Source organism: Aplidium turbinatum, chromosome 10, assembly GCF_918807975.1.
Source record: "Aplidium turbinatum chromosome 10, kaAplTurb1.1, whole genome shotgun sequence".
Taxonomy (NCBI): domain Eukaryota; kingdom Metazoa; phylum Chordata; class Ascidiacea; order Aplousobranchia; family Polyclinidae; genus Aplidium; species Aplidium turbinatum.
Window position 1 is genome coordinate 18107356 of NC_137481.1, and position 24611 is coordinate 18131966.

Consider the following 24611-nt stretch of genomic DNA (forward strand, 5'->3'; position numbering starts at 1 on the left):
TTGCCAGATTGGCCCTTTTTAGAGGTAGTTGGCCCCCAAAAAAATTGTTTGGCCCCTTGGCCCTTTGTTTTCAATATTTGGCTCTTTTTGGAAGCAGTTGGCACATACTATCAAACTAGCTGTTGTTTTCCGACAAAGAAAAATAAATTGAATTGAATAGCTATTTAAATAAATGTCTTTCGGAAATTGAGACTGACAATGTTTATGCCAATGCCAAAGATTCGAGTGGAAACACTGCAGAAGATGAAGATTTGGAATTGTTCTTGTAGAATGTAGACTGTGTTGTTGTAACGTTATTGACGTTGTTAACGTTATTATGTTTTATTAGCAACGTTATTAACATTATTGAACAATTTGGCTCTTTTTTACCCAGTTTGGCCCTTTTTTCGACATTGTTTGGCTCTTTTTCTCAAAAGCTGTCTGACAACCCTGTGTGGGCAAGTCATTCTTCAATCAATCAAGAATCAATCAATGGTTTATTTGTCAGTAACAGAAACATATACTTTGCCGTTCTCTACATGTTCGCGCCAGGAATGAAAAATAAATTGAATTGAATTGAAAAATTGAATATAGCACATGTTTGAAATATGCAAGTACCGTAATATACACAATTTGTTCTTTGTAGATTATGAGGAATGCTGGTCTGATCTTATTAGGTAAAGGTGAGTCCCATACTTGAATCCAAGCCTTGTTGGGATGAGAAGAAAAGGTTCTCATTATACTACTGTACTGTAAGCCTTCACCACTTACAAGAATAGGGTGACCAGTTTCTTTCTCTCGGCCACCTTTCCTTCAGCAACTTTGCCCCCCAATTTATTACATTCTGGGTAGAGGGGAACAGTCTTCTTCAACAACCAGCTTAAGCCGAGGGTCGAACCAGGAAACCTGATTGGAAAGCGAGAGCCTTATCTGCTGTGCCATCCCACCGCCTGATATTACTGTATGCTTAACAGTACATAAAACATTGACATTACGGTCTTACAACAATTTTAGGTTGGTTGCTTAGTAATTTGTTTTTGTACATTTAACACTGTCAACAATAAAAATGTGTTAAAGAAGAACTGGCTGGCTTTTGTATATGTGTCTGTGGGAGCAAAGTTGATTTGAGGGATGCAGAAGTGCAGTTTATCTTTCGGAAAAACTGTGCGTATCTTCCCTTTACGGCTGGTTTTGATATGTATCGTTGTCATATTGGTCTATATTGGGACATTCATTTCTTCAAATGCATCAGTTAAAGGTATTATATTTGTTTTCTTCAAGAATGCTAAAAAATGTACTTCGAAGTATGTATAGTTTGCAAATTAAGATCTGTTTGTTTAAAGACAGTATGGTATCTTCATTTTTTCGTAAAGGTGCAGAAGTTGTCAAGTGTGATATACGACTTGTGTTTGTCTTTTAAGCATACGGTACATTATACTTTGTAAGCTATTTCATAAATAGGAGGATGTTTAATTACATAATAGCAGTAGCGTACGGTGACCATTTTGTGTGGTGTTTGCATTTTTTAGAAAATTTTAAACACAAGCTTGATTTGCACAGTAACTATATCAATATATCCAGGGCTGGATTTCAGCCGGAACGGTCCGGAACGCTGCTCCGGAAGCTCGATCAAAAAGTTGACTTGTCCGGAACGGTGTTTGGAAGCTTAAATATTTTATGTTCTTATTATGCTTTGCTCTGTTTAGAGAAACGTTAAGATGGTGTTTGTAATTTGTATCATTCATTTGATCCGTTATTGTGCAACCTTGAGGCAGCTTGACTGTCTTAGCGTCACACCCTTACGTTTACACTCCGACGTTTTATTGATCCGGACCCTATTACGTCACAATTAGTTTTTCTGTACTTTTCCACTTTTATTACTAACTGTTTCTCGCTGTTTAACACCACTCAGTACGGAATGGCCCGTTTCGGTGAGTCCGATTCGGTGAGTCCGATCCCTTAACGGGGGATTTTTTCAATTTTTTTTTTAAATTATCGGGTACCGTAGCCTAATTATCATTGCCGTTTTAGGGGTTTGGGGTTAGGGTTAGAGGTTAGGAACTCACCGAATCGGACTCACCGAATAGTATCAGACCCGAGGACACAGTAATAACACACGGAGAAAACAAATCATTGAAGTGACAAAGAGATTGCGCTTAAATGAACGCGAAGCTGTGAGGAGGCTTCTTGAATAATATGTAACTTCGAAAAAAAGATCCTAGAGTCTTCAAAATGTGATAACGTCACTAAAATCCATTCCAATTTCATCGAGCGAGTCTGAGCGCGGATTTTCACAAATGAACCTCATACTGACATCTGACCGTGCTTCTCTACACAGTGTAGGCTAACTGTTTCAAGTTTACCCTTTATACGAATGGTCGGTCCTCCACTGAGAAAGTTTTCACCAGCGAAGTATGTTGGATCCTGGTTGCACCAGGAACGTAACTCTGTAATTGAGACCCAAAGTCGCCAAAGGTTTTATGGTTTTGAATACGATGAATGTCTTGAACCATTGCGGAACTTGTTTTAATTTTTTGTGTTATTGTTTCACTAAATTACGAATATTTGCATTGAACAACGTTATAACATCTATAGATTATGATACGGTACCTACTTTAACAACGTTTTAAACATGTACATCAAGTGTATTTTTCAAGTCTTATAAGGGAATATTTCTGAATCTCTTCTACGGCACCTAGTGGAAAGTAAAAAACTAACGTTCGGGAAGCTAACCTTCTGGAAATCCACCACTGAATATATCATATCAGTTTAATTTGATATGATCTGAACAGCTATTGTCATTGAGTAAACTGCAAACCTATTGTGTGTTTAAAACCTGCTGAAAAAAAGTGAGCACCCAAAAAGATGGTCATTGTACACCACTGCGTAATACATAGTACAGCACTTTTAAAATAAGATTTTTCATGAGATCTTTCATTTTTGGAAACTTAGAAACACCATATTATACTCTGCACTGGGTTTTCTGCATTATTTTTGTATCTGTAAAATGACCATGTTTATAGGCTACAAAATACATGTCCTGATTTTTTGATTAGATAAACTCACCAAGTCAAATCTAATGGAGGATTATGACGTTTTAAAACAAAGTCAAGTTATTATTTCTCTATTAACGGATGACAAAATACAAATAAATGGAACCAACAGATCAGGTATGGACTTATGGATATTCAGTAATGCTGTCTGAGTTGGAGTGCAACCTAATTTGTACCATGAACAATTCGTACCGTCTGTTCGTCCCTTGAAAAGATCGAGAGAAAAAATTAAAAAAAGCCGAAGTCATTGATCGCAGTTTCCGCAAACATTTTAAAGGGGTTAGGGTTGATCGGAGTTTCCGCAAACATTTTAAAAGGGTTAGGGTGCTTCTGCAAACAAACAAACTGAAAAGATCGAGAGAAAAAAATAGAACAAAGCCGAAGTCGCTGATCACAGTTTCTGCAAACATTTAAAAATTTCAGATAATGATCCTAAGAGTTTGCCGAAGTCGATGATCGCAGTTTCCGCAAACATTTTAAAAGGGTTAGGGTTGATCGGAGTGTCTGCAAACATTTAAAAAAGTTAGAGGTTAGGGTTAATCGGAGTTTCCGCAAACTTTTTTAAATTTCTGGTAATGATCCTAAGAGGTTTTGCTTGTTTGCGAAAATTTTTAAAATGTTTGCGGAAACTGCGATCAGTGACTTGGCTTTTTTTAATTTTTCCCTCGATCTTTTCAAGGTACGAACTGACAGTACAAATTGTTCATGGTAGGAATTAGGTTGCATCCTCTGAGTTGCAGAGGCCATAAGATTTAGATATCTGCGTACCAGTGTTTGTTTTCTGGTTGCCATTTTCATAATACAGTTTGCAAGTTTTTAGATAGTCATTAATCATATTTCCATTTTCTGAAAATTTTAGCGATTTGTTTGTATGATAGCCTACTGTAATTGTGGCCTTGAAGACAAGTCCATACTCAACTTTAATCGCACTACCTGAAAGGGAATCAAACAGACAGGCTATTCGAGTACAAAAAATACGCAAATAAGCTCACTAAATTGAAATACATTTCCAAGCAAAATTATATACATTCGGAAATTGAACTGAACAAATCTTCTCCACGTAAAGTTTGGGAAGTCATTAACTCACTGCTGCCAAATAAACAAAAATCAAAGCAAACAATCAATTCCATTAATATTGATGGAGTGTCATCAAACAAACCCATCGAAATGGCGAACCAATTCAATAAATTCTTCTGCAACGTTGGAAAAGAGATCTCTGACAGCGTTCCGCATGCCAACGATAACAACTTCACATCCTACCTTACAAACCACATTCCTTCTTCTATTTTTCTTGAACCAACGACTGGCGAGCTCTAAAACCCAACAAAGCAACTGGCTACGATGACATTTCAGCATATTTCATACAGATCGCCTCCGTGATTATTGCCCTGCCCTTCTCAAATCTTATCAACTATTCCTTTCAGTTCGGTATTTTCCCTGATACATTTAAACTTGCCAAAGTTGTACCCGTCTTCAAATCTGGAGACAAACTTGAGGTAAATAATTATAGACCTATCTCCCTTTTATCGTCTTTCGAAAAATTTTTGGAAAAGATCATATATAAAAGAGTCTCTTCCTTTCTAGAAAAACATTCTGTCCTTGCTCCAACGCAATTTGGATTTCGGTCTGGCTCCTCTACTTCATACGCCGCTATTGATATTATTAGTGCCACCTATGAACACGTAAAAAGCAACCTGTACACAGGATTGGTTCTCTTGGATCTCAAAAAAGCCTTTGACACGGTATACCATCCCATTCTACTATACAAACTCAACCACTATGGAATCCGAGGTACAGCAAACGATTTATTCTCCTCCTACCTAAAAGACAGAATGCAGTATGTCGCGATTAATGAACAGGAATCTGAACAGAGATGCATAACACACGGTGTACCTCAAGGTTCAACGCTGGGTCCATTACTGTTTTTATTGTACGTAAACGACTTACCAAACTGCACGTCTTCTGTTCCAAGACTTTTCGCAGACGATACCTGCCTGGTAATTAACGCTCCTAATCCAACCTACTTAGAAAAGGAAATATCGTCTGAATTACTTAACATCAAGAACTGGATTAATGCCAATAAATTAGTTATCAATCCTTCCAAATCAAATGTCATTGTGATCCCTCCTAAAAAATGCAGCTACCCAGAAGATATCAATGTACTTTATAATTGTGCTCAGATCGAACAAGTTAAGTTTGCCAAATACCTTGGCATTATTTTTGACAGTGGTCTAAATTTTGAACCTCATATTAATATGCTCCACAAGAAACTTTCTATATCTGTAGGGATATTGTCGAAACTCAAATACATTCTTCCAAACAAAACATTATTACAATTATACTACGCACTGGTACATTCTCATATCGTATATGGGATAACGATTTGGGGTTCATGCTGCAAGACACAAATGAACAAGCTTAGCACCTTACAAAATAAGGCTGTCAGAATAGTAGCAGGTGGCAGGTGGTCTGATCATGTCACACCTTTCTATAAGAAACTTAACATACTCAAGCTTAAAGATTTGTACGAACACGAAATTGCTAAATTCATGTTTAAATTTGATACGGATGTATTGCCCCTGCCTTTCGCACACTACTTTGAAAAAACCAAACTCATGTATAATGCACATCTTACTAGACACTCTTCCAATGATTGTTATTTTGTCCCACATTACGCCTCATCCCGACTCCAGCGCAGCATTAAATATGCCGGAGTGAAAGTCTGGAACTCCTTACCAACGAGCTTGCGTAAATTGTCATTTTATTCTTTTAAAAAACAACACAAATATTCACTCATCGCCAAATATTAGCACGATTAATTTTGTATTACCTTTATGCCACCGATAGACTACTAAATATATTTCTCTGTGACCATCTTCTAACACCTTGTCTCAATTTTCGTTATTGAATTATACTTATCGCAATTTTAGAACTTCTATTGAATCTGGGGTATCTGCTTGACTCGAAGATCCATGGTCTCTTCGCAGATTCCCGTTGCTGGAAATTTCTTTTTTATTGCTGTATTTATTGTATTATATTTATCTACAACGAAATAAATCAATCAATCAATCAATAGTTCCACTGTTTTTTTTTTTAAACAATTTTCCTGTATGTTTCATATAAACTAATAGAAAAGCTTGATTCTTTCAAGATTTCAATGTTTTTTGTATGACTGTATTTTATGATGTAGTGATAAATTTAATGTGCTGTTGCTGTACATTCCAGATGTAAAACTTGAACTCACAAAGTTCCTTCAGAATATGAATTCAAGAATAAACAATTTAGAGAGTAAGATAAAAAGTCTCGAAAGTGAAATCCATGACAGGAGTGTTGCTTTACAAAGCTTTTCTAAACCAGGTATTATATCATAGCCTACTATCTAAGTTTCAAGAAATTAACTATAGTTTCCAGTTTTAGTTTGTTTAATGGTTTTGTCTGTGATATTTATATGCATCAAGGTACTCTGATGATTACCATCATCAGCTTATTGTTACAAATTGAAATTGTAGGTTAACTTTCCTAGATTTACATTGCTTCAAACCATGTAGGATGGTCATGGTCATATCCCAGACTACAAAATTCTTCGTTTTTACACTGAGGTTAACTTTTGAAATGTTGACTTGTTTACTCGTAATGTAGGATTTTGCTGTCTGGGGTAGTGCTATTATTTTTGCATATTGTAGTCATTTCTGTAATGAATATGTGTAAATGTTTTGTAGTTTCTATCGTTCATGATAACAAATCTAGTCAATAGGCCTATAGTATGGAATTCATCTTGTTGGTTGACTTAAACTTTTGCACAATTTCATTGCAGTTGTAAACAACTGCATCTTCCTAACTTGTTGCAAATAAATTTAAATGCATGATACGAATTGATTAATTCTCACGCAAACTTGATTCCGCTAGGTTATTTAAAACATGCTTTTTGCTTAGAACCTCCAATATCCAGCTCTGATTGTACTATCCCATCATTTGAAGGCTTTTCGGCATGTAAATCAAAAATTAATGTAAGTGGAAATTGTTTGTTGTATGCTTGTGGAAGATATACGTATTACCGTATGTGCTTTGTTGCACAACACGAAATTGACCATAAATAAAACTTGATTCAGGGAATCACCTATTGTTGTTTAGGAATTTTATTCATGTTTATAGAAGGCAACATTGCTATAGTTTGAGTGTATATATATTAAAGAAATGACTTTGGTCTTGATTAGCATTAGTTTGCTGTGTGTATTTATATGTTTTTGATTCATTCTATCTCTGCAATAAGTACACTTTGTGTTTTATAAACATATTTAGAAATAATAAAAATCATCTTGAACAAAAGAAAGTTCTCACTGTTACATTCTTCCCACTCTGGGATATGGCAGTGAATCTTGCATGTTTAATGCATGTTTAAGAACTACAATATTAGCAATATATTTGACAAAAACTGCTCTTCACATATGAGAAAAAACTTCAACGAGTGATAATTTACAACAAATTTGAAAGGCAAGTGCTTTGAGGAAGCAACCTTTCTTTCATATTAGCTGCTAAGGTAGTGCAATACAATTACAAAGCTATATAAAAAAAAAACTATTTTTTGTTGGAGATTTGGGGTCCTAACCATATTTAAATCTTAATGATTTTAATCAACAGTGGATGCGAGAAAAATGGAACTCTGACCCTTGCTATGCTGGACTTGGGGTCGATGGATCTGATTGCTCCATCATTAGATACTTGGGAGAAATCGAAGGCTTCTGTCCTCTCATTACTGATTACAAAGATGCTCCTGCCACTCCTGTAATCACAGAACCAGAAAAGCCGCTCGTGAGTACCATGTAGCCGGTTTTTACTTTTATGGAATAAACAGGTTACATCTATTCGAATAAAGTGTTCCGAATTTATGTGTTATTACATGATCTTGATATTTAAAAATTGCAAGTTTAATTTTTTGTTGTGGATAACGGATAACTTGACAATAGAAATGTTTGCCCGCTATGACTTTACAATATGCATTCAGTGTTCACTAATCGATAATGTTTTTGCATGTACTTCTAGACTACCTGTACTGGTCACAGGTGACGTATTCATCACGTGACCATACCACAGTGGACCCAAAGGAATTGCGCTTTTTCAGTTTTTCAAAAACTAGACAGAAGAGTGAAGACAGAGAATTCAGTTCATTTAAGTTTTCTTATGAAAAAAAAAATATATTGTTCAGTTTTAAACTTTGAAGGAAATTGTGTGCTTTGTAGAAAGGTAGGCTACTTTTTTTTAATGTTTTGTGTGCGTGACTGTGATGTTAGCACGGCAGTAGCCATGGGAAAGCTTTGTGAGAATGGAACCTATGGTAGGCTACTGTTCGGTACAAAAGTAGCCTATGTACAACTTTATGTACAAAGCATAAAACATTATTAAGAAATACCACGTTTTTGATTGTTGACAGTGAATACAAGAAGGCTTGCCGCTTGCATTGAGTGACATTGATAACAGCACAGCAGTAAGGCATGCAAGTTTGCAAGAAGTCAAGTTTTGGAAATAGGCTAGCCTACATAATAGTAGTAAGCAGTTAGCTATGGTATTTTGTAATTTCCGCAAAACTAAAGCATACAGAGTTGAAATCAGTTAAAAAGTGATGTTTTCAATTCAGCTCTCTTATCACAGCAGTTATATATATGTTAGACTAATTTAGTCATTCAATTTACAAATAAAGACACCTGATGAATTGTTGCAGGTTGTGTAGCTTGGTACAAATTTCGAATTATGGGATGTTGCTCTGCTTATGGCTGTAAAAGTGGCCATGATAGGCATAAAACACCAAAAGGTGTGTCAAAGCACAGTTTTCCTTTTCAAAATCATGAACTGTTAGAAAAATGGATCTGTAAACTTTCTCAAAGAGATTTTGTTCTAAGCAAAAGTTCTAAGGTGTGTTCTTTGCATTTTACTGATGATTGCTTTGGGAGTTTATCAGAAGATTCAAATACAAGTCAAATTAAGAAGAAAGGAACTTCAGATCTCAAAAGAAGGTGAGCCTCAGATTGTACAGAAAAAATGTAATGGTCTTATGTACAAAAGATGTCCGCATTGAACGTGGATGGCTTAAAGTACGCAAGACTCAAAGCTTAGTTTAGTTCAGTTTATTGGTTTTGTTGACGAGAGAGAGGGAAAAAAACAAAACAAATTATTCAAAACACAAATAAATTCGAAGAAATAAATAAATTCTAGTTAATTATCTTTTAAGATTTATGTTGCTGTGCTACCTCATATCTTATTTTCTCCATATAGGACGTTAAAAGTAGTGTTAATCATGTTGGGCCTACCAATTATATGCAGCCCTAGGCTTATTGATTATGAAATTGAGACCTTCCATTGAATGTTTTGACTCATAGAGTACCGGTATGTATTGTTTAGCCTATCATGAAACTCTAATCTTAAAAGAGATGCATAGCTTTTGTATTGTCACTTTTACAGAAAACTAAGGAGTGATGCATTCTGATTGCCAACATTATTTCCCAACTGCCCAACTTACATGTCCAGTGAGTCACCACCCAAACGATTCAAAACTACTTCTGCCAGTGCCAGACACAAACAAGATACTGAAATTGTAGAGAAAATGAGCAAATTATTTTTAGAAAAAGACCAGGTGAGGTCAATTGAAGACATATACAGTATGAGCGAATACAGACAGAACAAGCCATACCATTTGAAATTACTGCGTTGTTGAAAGATGACATTTTATTTCTTTGTACGTATTGTTGACATGACTGCTGAAATTCCATCTTTAAGCATGGGGTTGCGGATTTTTGTTGATTTGTCATACGAGTGCTTTTTGAGTACCGTAGTAAAAAAAAAAAGAACAATGTTAATATTGCAAATGACACAATAAGTCGTTTCAGTGAAGTCACAAACCTGCTTGCTGACCTAAAATGTCAATTACCGTCTTGTCACACAACTAGCTTTGATGATGTTCTTCATGATTTTACAACTTCTTTTGAAGCATTTTTTCTGATTGTAAAAGAATAAATTTCATAACTGCAGTCTTCGAAATTAGCCTCTGCAATCGGCAATTGCTGAGGTGATTGCCGAGGCAGATGCATGAATGGCACATTAGCCTCGGCAATAAAAATGCCGAGGCCACACAAGCGCTTGTAAGGACCACAAGATTACAAAAATAACCCTAATTTTCTTGGACCACACCAGACAAGGAGGTTGATTCAATCTTACTATTGCTTGATGTTTTTATTTGGGTTACTTTCTACTTCGCCGGCGCTTAGACACGTGCCCAGCTGGGAAAATTGAATCTTTCATAGAAATATCACCCTATTTGCATTGATTCAACGCCAGTAGACGTCAAATTATTGTAAGCGTTTACTCCTCATCGCGCTTCGCCTTCCGTTATCTCGTCCAGCTGTATCAGAAACGATCGCGTCGCTTTCACAACGAACCACACAACATCAACAGACGTCGAATACATGTAAGTAATAGGTTAACGCGTTAACCTTTAGATTGAGCTTTGTTAATTGCGGTTTGTGATAGATGTCTGGTCCATGTCTGATTGCATAACAACAACAGGTGCAATTTTATGCGCTAACAATGCTCATGTGAATTATAAAAAAGGTTGGCAACCTTATAAATACTGGCTTAATTGTTACGCAAAAGTTATTGTTTCATTGAATGCTTGTTCTTTACCAGTGTCATTGCCTATATAAATTATGGTAAAGAAAGATACAGTTAAAAAGTGGAATTTACCTGCTATAGGTTATGAAACAGAGGGGACCGAAGGAAAAGTTAGTGTAGTATTTTGCAAAATTTGTAAAGAATTTTATGACGGAAACAAATCGGAATTAGAAAAGCTACGGGGCCCAGTTAAAAAAGTAGTACAAAATTTGCAGCAACGGGACCAACTCATGAAAAAGTTCCAAATGGCCCATTTCTTGGCTTTGAACAATAAATCTTTCAAATTTTACAAAGAACTATATAAATTTGAAAAAAAACGTTTTTAATGCTGACTTGAGAATTGGATACTCTACTGATAAGGCTTGTAGAGAAATGATTCATTTTTTATCCAACGCATTAATGCAAAACGAGGTTACTGTGCCTTTAAACAGTAAAAGCAAGCAATATTTCAGTATTTTGTACGATGGGTCGTCAAATGCCAAAACTATGGACAAAAAGAAGTTTTCGTCATTAAGACGTGTTCTTTGGGAAAACCTACCTGTCACGTGCTATCTGTCGAGGAACCAGAGGACCGTAATGCGAAAGGTTTGAAGGATGCATTCGACGAAGCGTATTGAAGGGGAACTTCGAATTTCCGAAAAACAGCCGACTGATAGGCATTGGGTCCGATAGAGCCAGCGTGAACAAGGCCGCGTTCAACTTGCAAAAGGCAGAAGTAGGCGATCATTTGCTTTTAATGTTATGCATTGACGAGACAACCTCATCCTCCGATGCAGCATCTGATGATTCCGATTCTGACTAGTTCTTTATCAAACAGTATTTGTGTTGCTCGCAGTATTTCAATTGTGCCGAAATTATGTTAGTGTAAACGTAAATCGAGGCAATCTTCTCGCAGGGAGCTATTAATTTGTTACCGGCACCTGGTTGAGGAATTAACGCTAGTTTATGATAATTCAACGTCGCTAGATGTCGAATTAATGTAAAACTAATGTAAATTTCTTATTGGGCGTTGTTGTTACGCAATACGTAAATACAACCGGTCGGGAAAATTAAATCGATTTGTGCTGACTCGAACGTTGAATCAACCCAAAATTAACATATTCCCCCCCCCCCCCCCCCCCGTGAGTTATTTAACATGAATTATCGTAACAGCGTGCGTATCGCGTTGCTCGCTTTATCGCTACTTTTGGTATTATTACATCACAACAAATCAAACAATGCGGTCTTGATAGACTACTTTAGTATATTTTTTGCTTCTCGTTTTACATGTTGTGGTAGCCTACAATTTTTTCGTAATAAACGTTCACAGCAATTGCCGAGGCAATTTCAACTTTTGCCATTTGGCCTCGGCAACGTTTTTGCCGAAGTAAAAATATGCTAATTTCGAAGACTGTAACTGAAGCTTATTGGAGGTTTTACAAACCGACGAAAAAACTCTAGATTAACCACTGTTTTTGCATATCTGGTATGGTCAACAAGTGCAAGTGCTTACAGAATTCTTTTAAAAAATGAAATTTTAATTTTGCCTTCAGAAAGAACACTTCATTTTATCACACACAAACTTGGTGCACCAACTCAAAATGCTTCTGTTAAATATTTAAAAGCACGGCGTTTTGAGTCTAATGTCAACCTCATGCTGGGTGAAATTTACACAGTGAGCAGAATTGAGTATGCATCTGGAAGGTTAACTGGGCCTGACTAATGGAGGGAAAGTTGCTTCCACTATTCTGTGTTTTATGGTGTCTGCTTTATGCGGTAAATTCCAAGATGTGATAGCAAGATACTTATCATTTGGATACACAGAAACTTAAACTTGCCATGTGGGATGTCTTACACTTATTGGCTGAATCTGATTTTTATGTTGTATCACTCTGCTGTGACAATCATCCTGTGAATCGTTCGTTCTTTAAAAACGTCATGTGTGAAAGTGTTCTGAATCCGATTGTTTCTCATCCAAAATCACAAAAAAGCCTTTGTTTTTATCGTTCGACTCAGTGCATAATTTTGCTCTCCCAAACGAGCACCCCCGTCGACTGAAATCAAGACACCCATTCGTGCCAGCCGCTCAACTTCTTATCAACGAAGCTGATGTACAAGACATCTCTGCGGTTGCTTGGGCGGACCATAAATGGAGTTCTGAATGGAAGTCAACCGCAACCGGACTCTATTCGTTCATCGCCGACACACGCCCCATCGGTCTAACACTACCAAGACAGGCATGGGTGCGCCTCAACCGTCTCCGTACGGGCGTCGGGCTTTTCCGCTCAACCATGCACCAATGGGGAATGGGCTCTTCCTCCTGTGAATGTGGTGCCGAGGAACAGACCGCAGACCACATCATCAATGACTGCTCCATCTTCAAGCAACCTAACGGAGCGGAAGGTCTGCGTGTCATGGATGATGAAACCAAAAACTGGCTGCTCTCTAGTAGCCTTCCAGTGTAGTCTGGGAACATCGTGAATCTGGGGTGGTAAAAGGATAGACCCTCGGCCCCAGACGCTCACACGACGACGACGAGTGCATAATTTAAAAAACATTTAGTCCAGAGTTTAGATTTAGTAGAGTCCAGATTTGGTTGGTATCGTCACATGTGTGGGGGCAATTTTTTCATTTCTGTACAGCTGGTTTTACAGAACGAACGAAAGATCAAAGCTATTTCTCTTATAAAGTTTTCTAATATCATTGTGTTATTATATCTGATATCCATGATATCATCAACAATATGATCGGCAAGTTTTTTAATTGTTTTATGTCCAATTATGTTCGTGATCTATCGCAAAGCGGTAGATCAACATCGTGCCGTAAAATTACGAAGTTGCGTGATGGATACTAACAACAACCAGAGAGGCAGAGATGTGACTTTATAATTTTGCTTGACTGCTTACAAATGTGCTATTGAATTGGTTCAATATTGGTAGTCTATGTCTATTAACGGACAAGCGATATTTTGGGCGTCGTCGTCAGTGGAATCGTACTTCGAACATTGAAAAATTAATTAAAGCTATACTAGCACAAAAGTTTCAACCAAGAATGCGATGGGAATAATTCAGTGATAACTTTTTTTAACATTGTTCTGCGTAGCCTACCTTGTTGTTTGTGTTGCATCAATGTCACAGTTGTCACACCTTTCCTTAAGGCTTAAACTCACGTTGCATTGCAATTTTCTGTGCTGCTTAACGTACTAAAATTAATAAACAAACATTTGCAGCTAACTCTTTGCTATATTCTACATGACTCACGCCTAAAACAGTAGCCTACTGCGGTTTTGTTTGTTCGGTAATTACGGTTTTCGTCGCATGGGGCCACTAGCGTATTCAATAAAAACCTGTGTCCAGTACAGGTAGTCTAGACTCTAGAAGTACATGTGTTTTTGAAACGACTTATTACTATTGGAAAATGACCATTTTGCATGCAGAACTTTCTTAAAAATACAAGCTACGATCGCATACCGTAGTTAGTTGCAACAGCTCTCGTGCGGTATAATTAACCTTTTGCAACAGCGCGCAGATGTAGGTTGGCACGAAATACTGCAACGTTTCAAGTAGACTTTCCATAAGAGTGCAGTTATATATTTTTTTATTATTACGACTATCACCAGTTACTAACCACAGACCAGAGTTTTCACACGAATGCGGGATGGCATAACCCAGACAGCAAATCAATCGTTTTTTCATTGAAAAACGGTTGATTTGCTGTCTGGGATACGATTCATGTTATTGAACCCAAGACGTGTTGACATTTGTCATTATTAGCAATCGTGACTGTGTGAAACAGCATCTGCTAGCTTCTGGTTTCTATCGAAGTCTGTATCCAGTTCAACAAGTTCAGTTGAACTAAGCGAGTATAACGCACTTTGCTATAAGTCATGCATTGTCATACTGTGCTGGTTGAAAAGCCAAATGGATCAATTTTAGGTTGAAAATGCTTACATATGGAAAATTGGAAATAGTATCAAAGCTTCCCGGCGGATCTGACGAATTATCACATTGTTCGAATTATCACATTTCCTGCCTTCATATAATTTCTCTCGTAATGGCACCTTTTTTCAGATATTTTAAAAATAGTTTCATTAACTTTTTTGAGGTTGTGTGAGTTTTCTTTCTACTATTTTTGCTTGCATGGGCTATGAAAAGCTCACATGTCTTTATGATTTTGTATCTTTTAGTTGAAAATACGCGAAGATTTCGAAGAATTGTACAGAATGTTTGGAGACGACTTTCATTACAAGTGGATCAGGCAACGGATACATCGAATGGAAACGAAGTGGATTGAAGCCGCAAGAGAATTATCCAGCAAACCTTTTTTCAAGAACTTTAAACAGAAAAAGGTATATTCTATATACTCGCAATTATAGTTTAAGTTTCGTTAAATTTTTAATTTAAGGTTTTATTTAAGTTTTAAACTTTTTGTTAGCCTTGCTTTGAAAGTAATTTTTGCTTCATCTTCATCAACTAGTGGTGCCACCGTTAGTAGATAGCCTCCACATACGTTCCATTCTGTCTTTCACTGTTTTCATCCCAGTGACACCAATCTTTTCTTCACTGCCATCCCGCCATCTTCTTTTCGGTCTCCCTCTGGTTCTTTTCGCGTATGTCCAACTGTTCACTTTGTGGTTATTTTCGGAATGGCCCGATTCGGTGAGTCCGATTCGATGAGTCCGATCCCTTAACGGGGGATTTTTTCAATTTTTTTTAATTTATTGAGTACCGTAGCCTAATTATCATTGCCGTTTTGGGGTTAGGGGTTAGTTGTTAGGGTTAGGGGTTAGAGGTTAGGAACTCACCGAATCGGACTCACCGAATAGTAGCAGACCCGGTTATTTTAGCCCATTTCTTGTCTGTTATTCTTGCTGCATGTCCCGCTCATTGCCACTTTAGACTTGTTGCTGATTTAATGACGTCTTTCATATGTGTTTTGTTTCTGAGAACTTCAGTTCTCCATTTTGTCTTTTATATTTATATACAGTAGAACTTGGATAACTCGTCTTCGGAAAACTCGTCAGTTTGCCCAAGTCGTCAATGATTGCCAGGTCCCGGCAGAAAGCCTATCTTTTGTACACAATCAAGTTCGGTTAAGTGGTCATCGCATAATTCGTCAATTCGATTAAGTCGTCACTGTTTTTCTTCCCCTGGGACGTAAAATTCGTCTAAGTTGTCATCCACCCAAATGCTGGCGTGGCATTTACAGACTCTTTCGAGAAGAAATTACTGTGCTAAGACGTGTGCACGCACACACTCTATCGGGCCAGACGCACATGCGTGGAGTATGTAGGTCTGGTCGATTGCGGGTGTGCGAGCACCGCGCACGTGCTCTGTTGCCGATAAGAGAAGCGCTGTTCACCACGTGCGTGATTCATTTGCGACAATACCGTTTCGTGTAAACAAAAGTTGCAGCAACGCAGGATGACGAAGAGAAAGGTAAAGTGCTTAAACTTACAAGCTAAGTATGAAATTGTAACGAAATTCAAAGAAGGCGAAATTAGGAACAAGACTAAATTTTCTGAAGAACAAGACCTACCAAGGACGACGTTGAACACCCTCCTAAAAAATGCAGAAAAAATTATTGCGAATTATGAATCTGGTAAGAATAGCACCTCAAAAAGGAGAATACCACTATCGCATTTAATTAGGTCGCGGAGCACCATGAAATTAATGCGACACGAAAAAATGGCAAAATTTGGCTGTTTGCATTGGTCGTCAGTTCGCGTAAGTCGTCACTTTTTCTGTTCCCCCTAGAGCAGTGGTTCTCAAACGGTGTGCCCGGGCGCACTGGTGCGCCCCAGAGGTTATCTAGGTGTGCCCAACAGCATTCCTAAAAAAGTATTCTAATAAGAAAAACAAAAAGAATAGTTACCATATTAGATCAATTTTCTTATCTGCTCCTTCCGTTTAACATCATTATTACGATAATTTCAGATAATTTCAGGATAATTTTCATTATTTCGATAACATCATTATTACGATAATTTATGATAATTTTATAAAGAAGAAAAACGAGAATGTTATTGTAACTCACTGCTTTCTGCATAGAGAGGCCTTGATGTCAAAAACCTCAGGAGAGAATTTAAGAGAGGTCTTAGATGAAGTTGTTAAGATGGTAAACTTTATAAAAGTAAGACCTGCAAAATCGCGGCTATTTGAAAAAATCTGTACCAATATGGAATCTCAACACAAACGATTACTTTTACATACCGAGGTGAGGTGGCTATCAAGAGGCAAAGTGCTTACTCGTGTACACGAGTTAAGACAAGAACTTCTTGTATTTTTTGAAGCAATGAAGCAGTCACATTTTTGTGACCTCTTGCAGTGTAAATTTTGGATTGCTAAATTACAATATTTGGCAGATATATTTCAGCATCTCAATATTTTGAACACCAGTATGCAAGGGAAAGGGCAAAACGTTCTTACATCCACTGACAAGATAAAAGCGTTTCAGAAAAAATTACACGTTTGGAAAAGTGCAGCGATTAAAGGTAGTTTAGAAATGTTCCCATTGGTAACTAATACTTGCAAAACTGAAATCCTTCCACTTGTAATTGAACATTTATCAACTTTAGAAGAAAAAATGAATTTTTACTTTCCATCACTTAACACTGCGCAATATGACTGGATTAGAAATCCTTTTTTAGAAAGTACCTCTGCATATAGTTTAACACTGACAGAAGAAGAAGAACTGGCAGCTGTGTCCACAGATCGTGGATTGATGATGAAATACAAAGAGTGGTCTCTTGAAGCTTTTTGGATTTCTATCAGAAAAGAACATGTCGCGATATCTAAAAAAGCACTGACTGTTTTATTGCAATTTTCAACGTCATATTTATGTGAACTTGGCTTTTCTACCCTCGCCACAATTAAGTGTAAAAAGAGAGGAACTCTGCAATGCATCGATGAGGAAATGAGAGTTTGCCTCTCAAACATAAGACCGAACATTGAGAAAATCTCACAGGCTCATCAAGCACATGTTTCCCATTAATAAAAAGATAATTTCTTTATTTTTGAGTTTTTTTTATTTGACTTAATTATGACATTTTAGTGCATTTTTATATAAAGTGTGCCCAGAATTATTTGTAGTATTGTAAGTGCGCTTAGACTGTAAAAAGTTTGAGAACCACTGCCCTAGAGTGACGAGTTATCGAAGTTCTACTGTATGTTTAATATTATTCTTTTCATGTTTCTTTGCACTGCTGCCAGCTTTCTTGTTAAGGTGTTGTTGTGAGTGACCACGTTTTTGCTCCAGTCCATATATTAATGTGGCTCTGTCCATGATTTTAGTTCCAAACTATTTAAAATATTCTTACTCTTTAATAAAGTGCGTATGGTCTGGCAGTTTTGATTATTATTTTGTGTCTTTCGTCTTTAGTTGGTGTGTGAACTGTGTGATGACCCGCCCACAATGCAGCTAGGCTGGCGCACTTCTGCTAACTTCTCATCGACTTTAAATACAGTACAACCAAGAAATCTTTTTCAAGACCTTGCTAACAATATTTTCTAATCTTTAAGCTACTTTTTTTGTCTATTTGCTACTTATAAGGCGAAGCCAAGAATTGCCTAGCACTCACTGGAACGGTGTCATGTGTTGTATGATTGGCGGTTTACAGCTAGCGTTCCAGTTACACTGGTAAGGCTAGTGAAACGTCAATTCTGCCTACACTAGCAAACCTCCAGCCTTTCACTGATAGCTACTTGTGGCTTGCTTTCTCTAAGTTTTTTTTCACTTGGTTTGTACTGCGCTGAGAACAATGCTATCATGGATCCAATCCTGAAAATTATTATTTATTATTAAAATTAGAAAATGAAAACTATTGTTGTTGTTTACTACACATTCGCTTCGTTTTCAACCTTTAACCAACTTCATTTTCAAAACAGAATTTTACCAAGTTTTTTCAACAGATTCTTATCCACCCCGGGTTACTGGCTGACGAGGTGGGCTGGGAGATACCGAAAAATGCCTTCAAAGGCGGCCCGCTCGGCGAACTTGTTCAGTGGTCCGATATCATAGCATCAGCATATGTACTTGGTCATGACATCACCTTAGTGTACTCCAGCATGGAATTGAAAAAGTGAGTTGGCATTTGACAGTGTAAAGAGATTGTAAGGCAAGGTCATGTGGAGGCAAACTACTATTTTCGGCTTTGTCAAAACATGCAACTAGGGCTAATTCGGAATGGCCCGTTTCGGTGAGTCCGATTCGGTGAGTCCGATCCCTTAACGGGAGATTTTTTCAATTTTTTTTCTAAATTATCGGGTATCGTAGCCTAATCATCATTGCCGTTTTAGGGTTAGAGGTTAGGAACTCACCGAATAGTAGCAGACCCGGCTAATTATTGGATTATTCTTTCATAGTGCAATCAACAGCCAATTTTAGGATACTGATGCTAGAAATAATATACACTACAGACATAAAGTATCTTTATTGTGGGAGGCTTTGATATTGCTACAACCGGTTACAACTGCAACTGAGCAGAGGTAATTACAATAAAGATTGCAATAAACCAGAAGCTACATGATAAAAAGCAAACAAAGCTGCACCTTCACAGCCGAAACATCTTAGAGTGCATACTGCATAATAATACTGCATATATATGTCTTGTAGAGTTGGTGAAGATGTGTTTCGTTGTTGAATTTCAAGTCCAAATGTGCATATTGGATCGCCATCCAGCTTTGTTTTAAAACGTAGCTTTTCGATTATAATCAAGAGATCTAAGATTAGTCCTTTTTCATTAACCATTGATCCACTCAAAAAAACATACCGCACTTCGTTCGAAATGATTTAGGCACTGCGCCTAAATGTCGTGGACCTTTGTACCCTTCAAACGTCATCATTGAAAACAGGGACAGTGACTGTGTGATATTACGTTCAGGTTGCTTGATCCTTACCTCGCCACTGTGACGAGCATCAACTGTCCCATCCGCACCAAGCTCTTTGATGTCATGTACTCTGATATCAGTGCTGTCAAGATGTTGAAGCGGATTACGAGTAATAAGTTTCGTCTGTTACAGTAAGTTGATCAGTTGATCTTGCACGGCGCGTTTAACTTTTGCTATTTACATTGAATTGTGGGGGACTAGAGTTGTATATTGCAAATGAATTGTGGGGGAATAGAGTTGTATGAGAGAAGCATTTGATTTTTTTATTGAAATTAAACATGGACATTAAACAACATTTGGTCTACGGTATTAAGATCTACAGCAACAATCTACCGTATTCTACCACAACAATCCAGTTAGATGTGTACCATTATATAGCTAACGGCGATATTGATCAATCAGTTTCGAGATATTTTTAAATATATTTTATCACATTTATCAATAATAAACTAATAATACTCCTTCGGAGAACATAACACAAGGCCTACCAAGCCTCACTTTTAAGCTTTTTGATGATTTCTACGCTCTGGGATTCTCGTGCGTCACCTGAGTCATGGTTGTGTCCCAGGTTTGGTAAATTTTATAAACGTTGTAAAATAGCAGCTTGCCGTCAAAGCACTTCACAAACAACCTTTTTATCGATTTGTCGTGTTAGTTCATTTGCAAATAACTTATTTCCGCAGCATTTAATGACAAACAGGCACTGCACAACCTCGGGCATCATGTAATTTGTAAAGTTAACATCATATAACATTTAAATAGCCTTCTTTTCATGATAAATGTCCTGCGAAGAGATTACTCAAAACTTGACAAAAGTTGTACCTTCATTTACGTTTTTACACTGCTGCCTTGGCTCATGTGTAATTTTTTCTTGGCACCTTTGCTTTTGTGGGAAAATAACGCATTATTTTTTGCTTTGTTGTGTTCCGAGTATGATTGGTATTGTAATACGCTGGACTCATTAAGGAAAAAAACTGCGCTGGTGTTCTATTGTTACAAAAGATTTTTCAAAACAAAATGTTTTCAAATGGTTAACAATTTTCTTCCCAAGTATACTGCAAACGTAGCAGCAAGTAGACATGTCGTGTGTGGTTGTAAAATATGTTTCTTTATTGGTAATTCATCATGTTAAATTTTAAAACTGAAACTTACTTGTTATTTGATGGAAAAATACTGAGAAATGTCACCAAAGCTTGCCCAGTGGTCCATGTCGTAGCGGCACTGATTAACCCAGAACCAACTATAGTAGGCCTATTTACTTACTTTAATGCTGCATAACCACAAGATCATATGTTGGCAATCATGTACGTTGCAGCTGTGAGTTGAGAGTGGTAGACAGCTTTGGAACAGAACCCGAATACAATCACCCTCCTTATGCCGCTCGAAGGAAGAAAGTGTCAGATTGGGGCAAATGGGACCTCTTCCCAAAGCAGTTTAACACAATGTTTCGTGAGTAAGATGTTTTTCAATGTGTCACCGATTCTTTGCATAGCCCGAAATAGCGCATAGCCTGTTCTTTGTCAATTGTCACAGGGTTGTCATGACCTACCGTATTTTCTGGGACCATGTGTTGTGTTTACTCTCAGACAGCAAATCAGTCATGCAGTCGTCTGATTGACACGTTGTATCAACGTAAAAGATGACTGACTTGATGTCTGGGCTTTGACCATTTTGACAGCTGCTTTGTTTTCTCGGAAACAGGTTACGCGCTACATTAACGGCTTTAGGTAAACAAATATATTTGCTGTACCGTTTTCACAAATGACATCATGTCTTCTACACTTGCACTCACAAGCCCACGAATAACAGAACGTTCAAAAGAAAGACGTTTTCCTTGATTTCAGTATTGTTCAGCAAAAATCATGTTTAGTGATTCCCTTTCCCTGTATCTACCCGGCATTTAAAAGTAAATTTCTGCCTTGCCACATCTTGTTGATGTAGTATTAATAGTCGTTTTTTGGGGGGGGGGCCGACTCCACAGCCCTGATTGCAATCGTGTTCCATACGTCATTAAACTTCAAACTTTGGGAAAAAATGAATTGACTCTTGTTTTGGTCATAACAATAATACGGATGTGGCCACTGTTTGTTGATGTTAGTTTTGCTAGGTTCTTGTAGGTTGGCGATTGTAGTAATTTGGTCATGCTTGTGTACAATATTTGCGTATACTGTACCTTAGCGCTTTTAGTGAAATTAGCATTGCTGTGAGTCATACAAATTACAGTAGTGTAGTTGTGTTTATTTAGTAGAAGCAGCAAGCTAAACACTCTTCCGCCTTCTTGTAATCGCCTACTCTTCTCTCAGCTCATACTCCTGACAACACCTTCCTCGGCTTTGTAATCGAGACCATTCCTTCCGCAGAGAATGTTACTTCATCCAAGGAAGATATTGCTTTAGTTTATGGCAAGAGAAATTTATTCTGGAAGGTAAACTACAAACATATGCAAATACTGGAAATGCATGGATACATGTATTTTAGCGGAATGGCCCGTTTCGGCGAGTCCAATTCGGCTAGTCCGATTCGGCGAGTGCCCTATTCGGCGAAAGCCCTTTTCGGCGAGTTCCCTATTCGGCGATTTTTTGAATTTTTTTTTAAATTTTTGGTTACCGTAGCCTAATTATCATTGCCGTTTTAGGGGTTGGGGTTAGAGGTTAGGGTTGGAGTTAGGGGGTTAAGGGTTAGGAGGTTAAGGGTTAGGAGGTTAAAGGTTAGGGGGTTAAGGGTTAGGAGGTTAAGAGTTAGGGGATTAAGGGTTAGGGGGTTAAGGGATAATGGGTTAGGGGGTTAGGGGGTTAAGGGGTTATTTGAACGTTTAGCGACGTTAAAACGATGTAAAAGCGGCAATGATAATTAGGCTATGGTACCCAATAATTAAAAAAAAATTCGAAAAATCGCCGAATAGGGAACTCGCCGAAAAGGACTCTCGCCGAACCGAATTGAACTCGCCGAATCGGAATGGCCGAATAGTAGCAGACCCGTATTTTAGAGAGTTTTGTGTCATTTAATGATTTGTTGAAGTTTTAGATTTGTGATCGCTCATAGAGGAAGTGCCTTAGTGCCTGATCCTTTCTATGACTTTAGCATCTTTTCAATACGTGTATTTCATATATTATTTGTTTCATAGTAAAACACTTGAATTCTCATGATGACACATGCGTTTTATTTGCGTTTCTTACTGTACAGTATTATTAAATATGTTAATACAATGACCAAGTCGAAAAACACAAAAACAACGAAGAAAATAAACGACACTAAAATCGACAATAGCCCGCTTTCGTTTTCACGTGAATATACGTGGATCTCCACCAAGACAACTGCGATCCTTCTCTGTGTTTTCTTCATAAAATTTTCATTTTTTTTCATAAATTTTCAGGATAAAAATGCGTATTTAGACGCTATCCAAGAAGTGATATCATTGCACGGCACTGTAGCCTCTGAGGAAAGCGACACTCCTCTTGTTCCTTCATACGTGGTCAACCATGGTGTCCTTCCAGGGGAAGAACTTCATGCCCTTCTTCGTTCCGCCAAGGTTTGTTGTAAAACGAACCTCAAACAAGTGGACCGATGACATCTAATGTAAAATATTACACGTGTCTCAAAAACATTGGCAGTTGAATAGCTGTGTTGGTTGAGATTGAAGGTTTTTCCTACACCGCGTGTTTAGCAGACTATGTAGGCCGCATTGGCTGTTACGTTATATTAAGTGGCTGTTTTAATCTACTTTCATTCTTCACCACGTGCAAGTGACTTCATTGAACGGTTTTATAGATATTTGTTGGGATGGGTTTTCCTTACGAAGGGCCGGCTCCGCTGGAAGCTATCGCCAATGGAGCAGTTTTTCTCAATCCTGTGTTTGAAAAGAATTCCGTGCAAGCTGAAAAAGTCAACGAATTTTACAAAGTACGCTTGAACTACAAACATGCAACAAATTAGTCGTTTTTTATATTGATTCAACGTCAGCAGCTGCTTTTTTACGTCTTCAAGCTTTCGCCATACAATTTATCTACCTTTGTCTTTGTGTGGATCAAGTTACCTTATATGCTCGATACCTTTGTGTAAAATCACTCAAAGTGCACTGAGTCGTAAGCTAGAAAAAAATTCAGTCTGCTGTGGTTGACTGGTGAGAGCATCTACCCAACAGTCGAAAGGGCGTTGGTTGACATCGCTTGAGAGCACACGGCTGCGTCTTAGCAAGACAGCCAATTACGTTACACAATAGAAGCAGCTGAGTCGACGACAATCCAATCGTACTGCTTCTACCTGTCATTTTGCATCTGTAATAAACTTATGTTGTACTGCATGCAGTTTTACTGCATATAATTATCATAATGGACGCAAAATATATTGAATGCGTTTCGTCATGTTCGAAGCTGCTCAACTTTTCGTCTGACTCTCTTCAGGAGCTTGTCAGAATAAAATCAACCAAAATGTGGTCAGGTATTTATAGATTACAAGGAACCTATTGATACCTTATCACATTTAAGTTGAGTTTATTCTGATGACAAGCTCCCGAAGAAAGTCAGGTGAAAAGCGATGTAGTTTCGAGCAATGACAAACTTTCTTCTCGCCATATTTACGTTCTGTACTACCAATCAACTCTTTGGATGTGTTTTATTATTTCAATTATTTCAACTTTGAAAAAAAAAATGTTGCAGTCAAATAGTTTTTATTTTTTCTCTGCAGAAAAAGCCAACGAGTCGACGACTGTCATCTCAACATCCTTATGCGGAAAATTTCATAGGTACCATCTGAAGTGTTAACTTATTGATTTTGCATTTTTGTCACAACAGCATATCTCGTTACCTAGAAAATATCAATGCCAAATTCCACTGTCATCTGCTGCGAAAACGCTTATCGAAACTGGCACGCAGTATATCATAATCTGGGAACCGTGTAATGTCGCAAAGTTTCGATACGTTGAGATTGTTTTTTTACTGGTTTCATTATATTTTTGAGAAAAAACTTTCAATATCCGTCGGATGACACATCACCACGATACCTTTCAAACTGAATTTGAACGATCAGAATCTACTGGACCTGTTTTGCGTAGTTT

The 24611-nt window shown here is 37.5% G+C and overlaps 1 protein-coding gene across 1 annotated transcript in view; it reads left to right on the forward strand.

The window, feature by feature from the left end:
- The first annotated feature begins 1028 nt into the window (after window positions 1-1028).
- LOC145777891 (alpha-1,6-mannosylglycoprotein 6-beta-N-acetylglucosaminyltransferase A-like) overlaps window positions 1029-24611 on the forward strand; it is a 29916-nt gene continuing 6333 nt past the window's right edge. The window contains exons 1-13 of the mRNA XM_082589248.1: window positions 1029-1237; window positions 3036-3149; window positions 6258-6389; window positions 6966-7039; window positions 7671-7841; window positions 14857-15018; window positions 18581-18750; window positions 19552-19689; window positions 20874-21007; window positions 21862-21983; window positions 22932-23087; window positions 23327-23458; window positions 24242-24299. Of these exons, the coding sequence (XP_082445374.1) occupies window positions 1111-1237; window positions 3036-3149; window positions 6258-6389; window positions 6966-7039; window positions 7671-7841; window positions 14857-15018; window positions 18581-18750; window positions 19552-19689; window positions 20874-21007; window positions 21862-21983; window positions 22932-23087; window positions 23327-23458; window positions 24242-24299 (1690 nt within the window). The 5' untranslated portion in view covers window positions 1029-1110. The remainder of the gene's footprint in view (window positions 1238-3035; window positions 3150-6257; window positions 6390-6965; window positions 7040-7670; window positions 7842-14856; window positions 15019-18580; window positions 18751-19551; window positions 19690-20873; window positions 21008-21861; window positions 21984-22931; window positions 23088-23326; window positions 23459-24241; window positions 24300-24611) is intronic.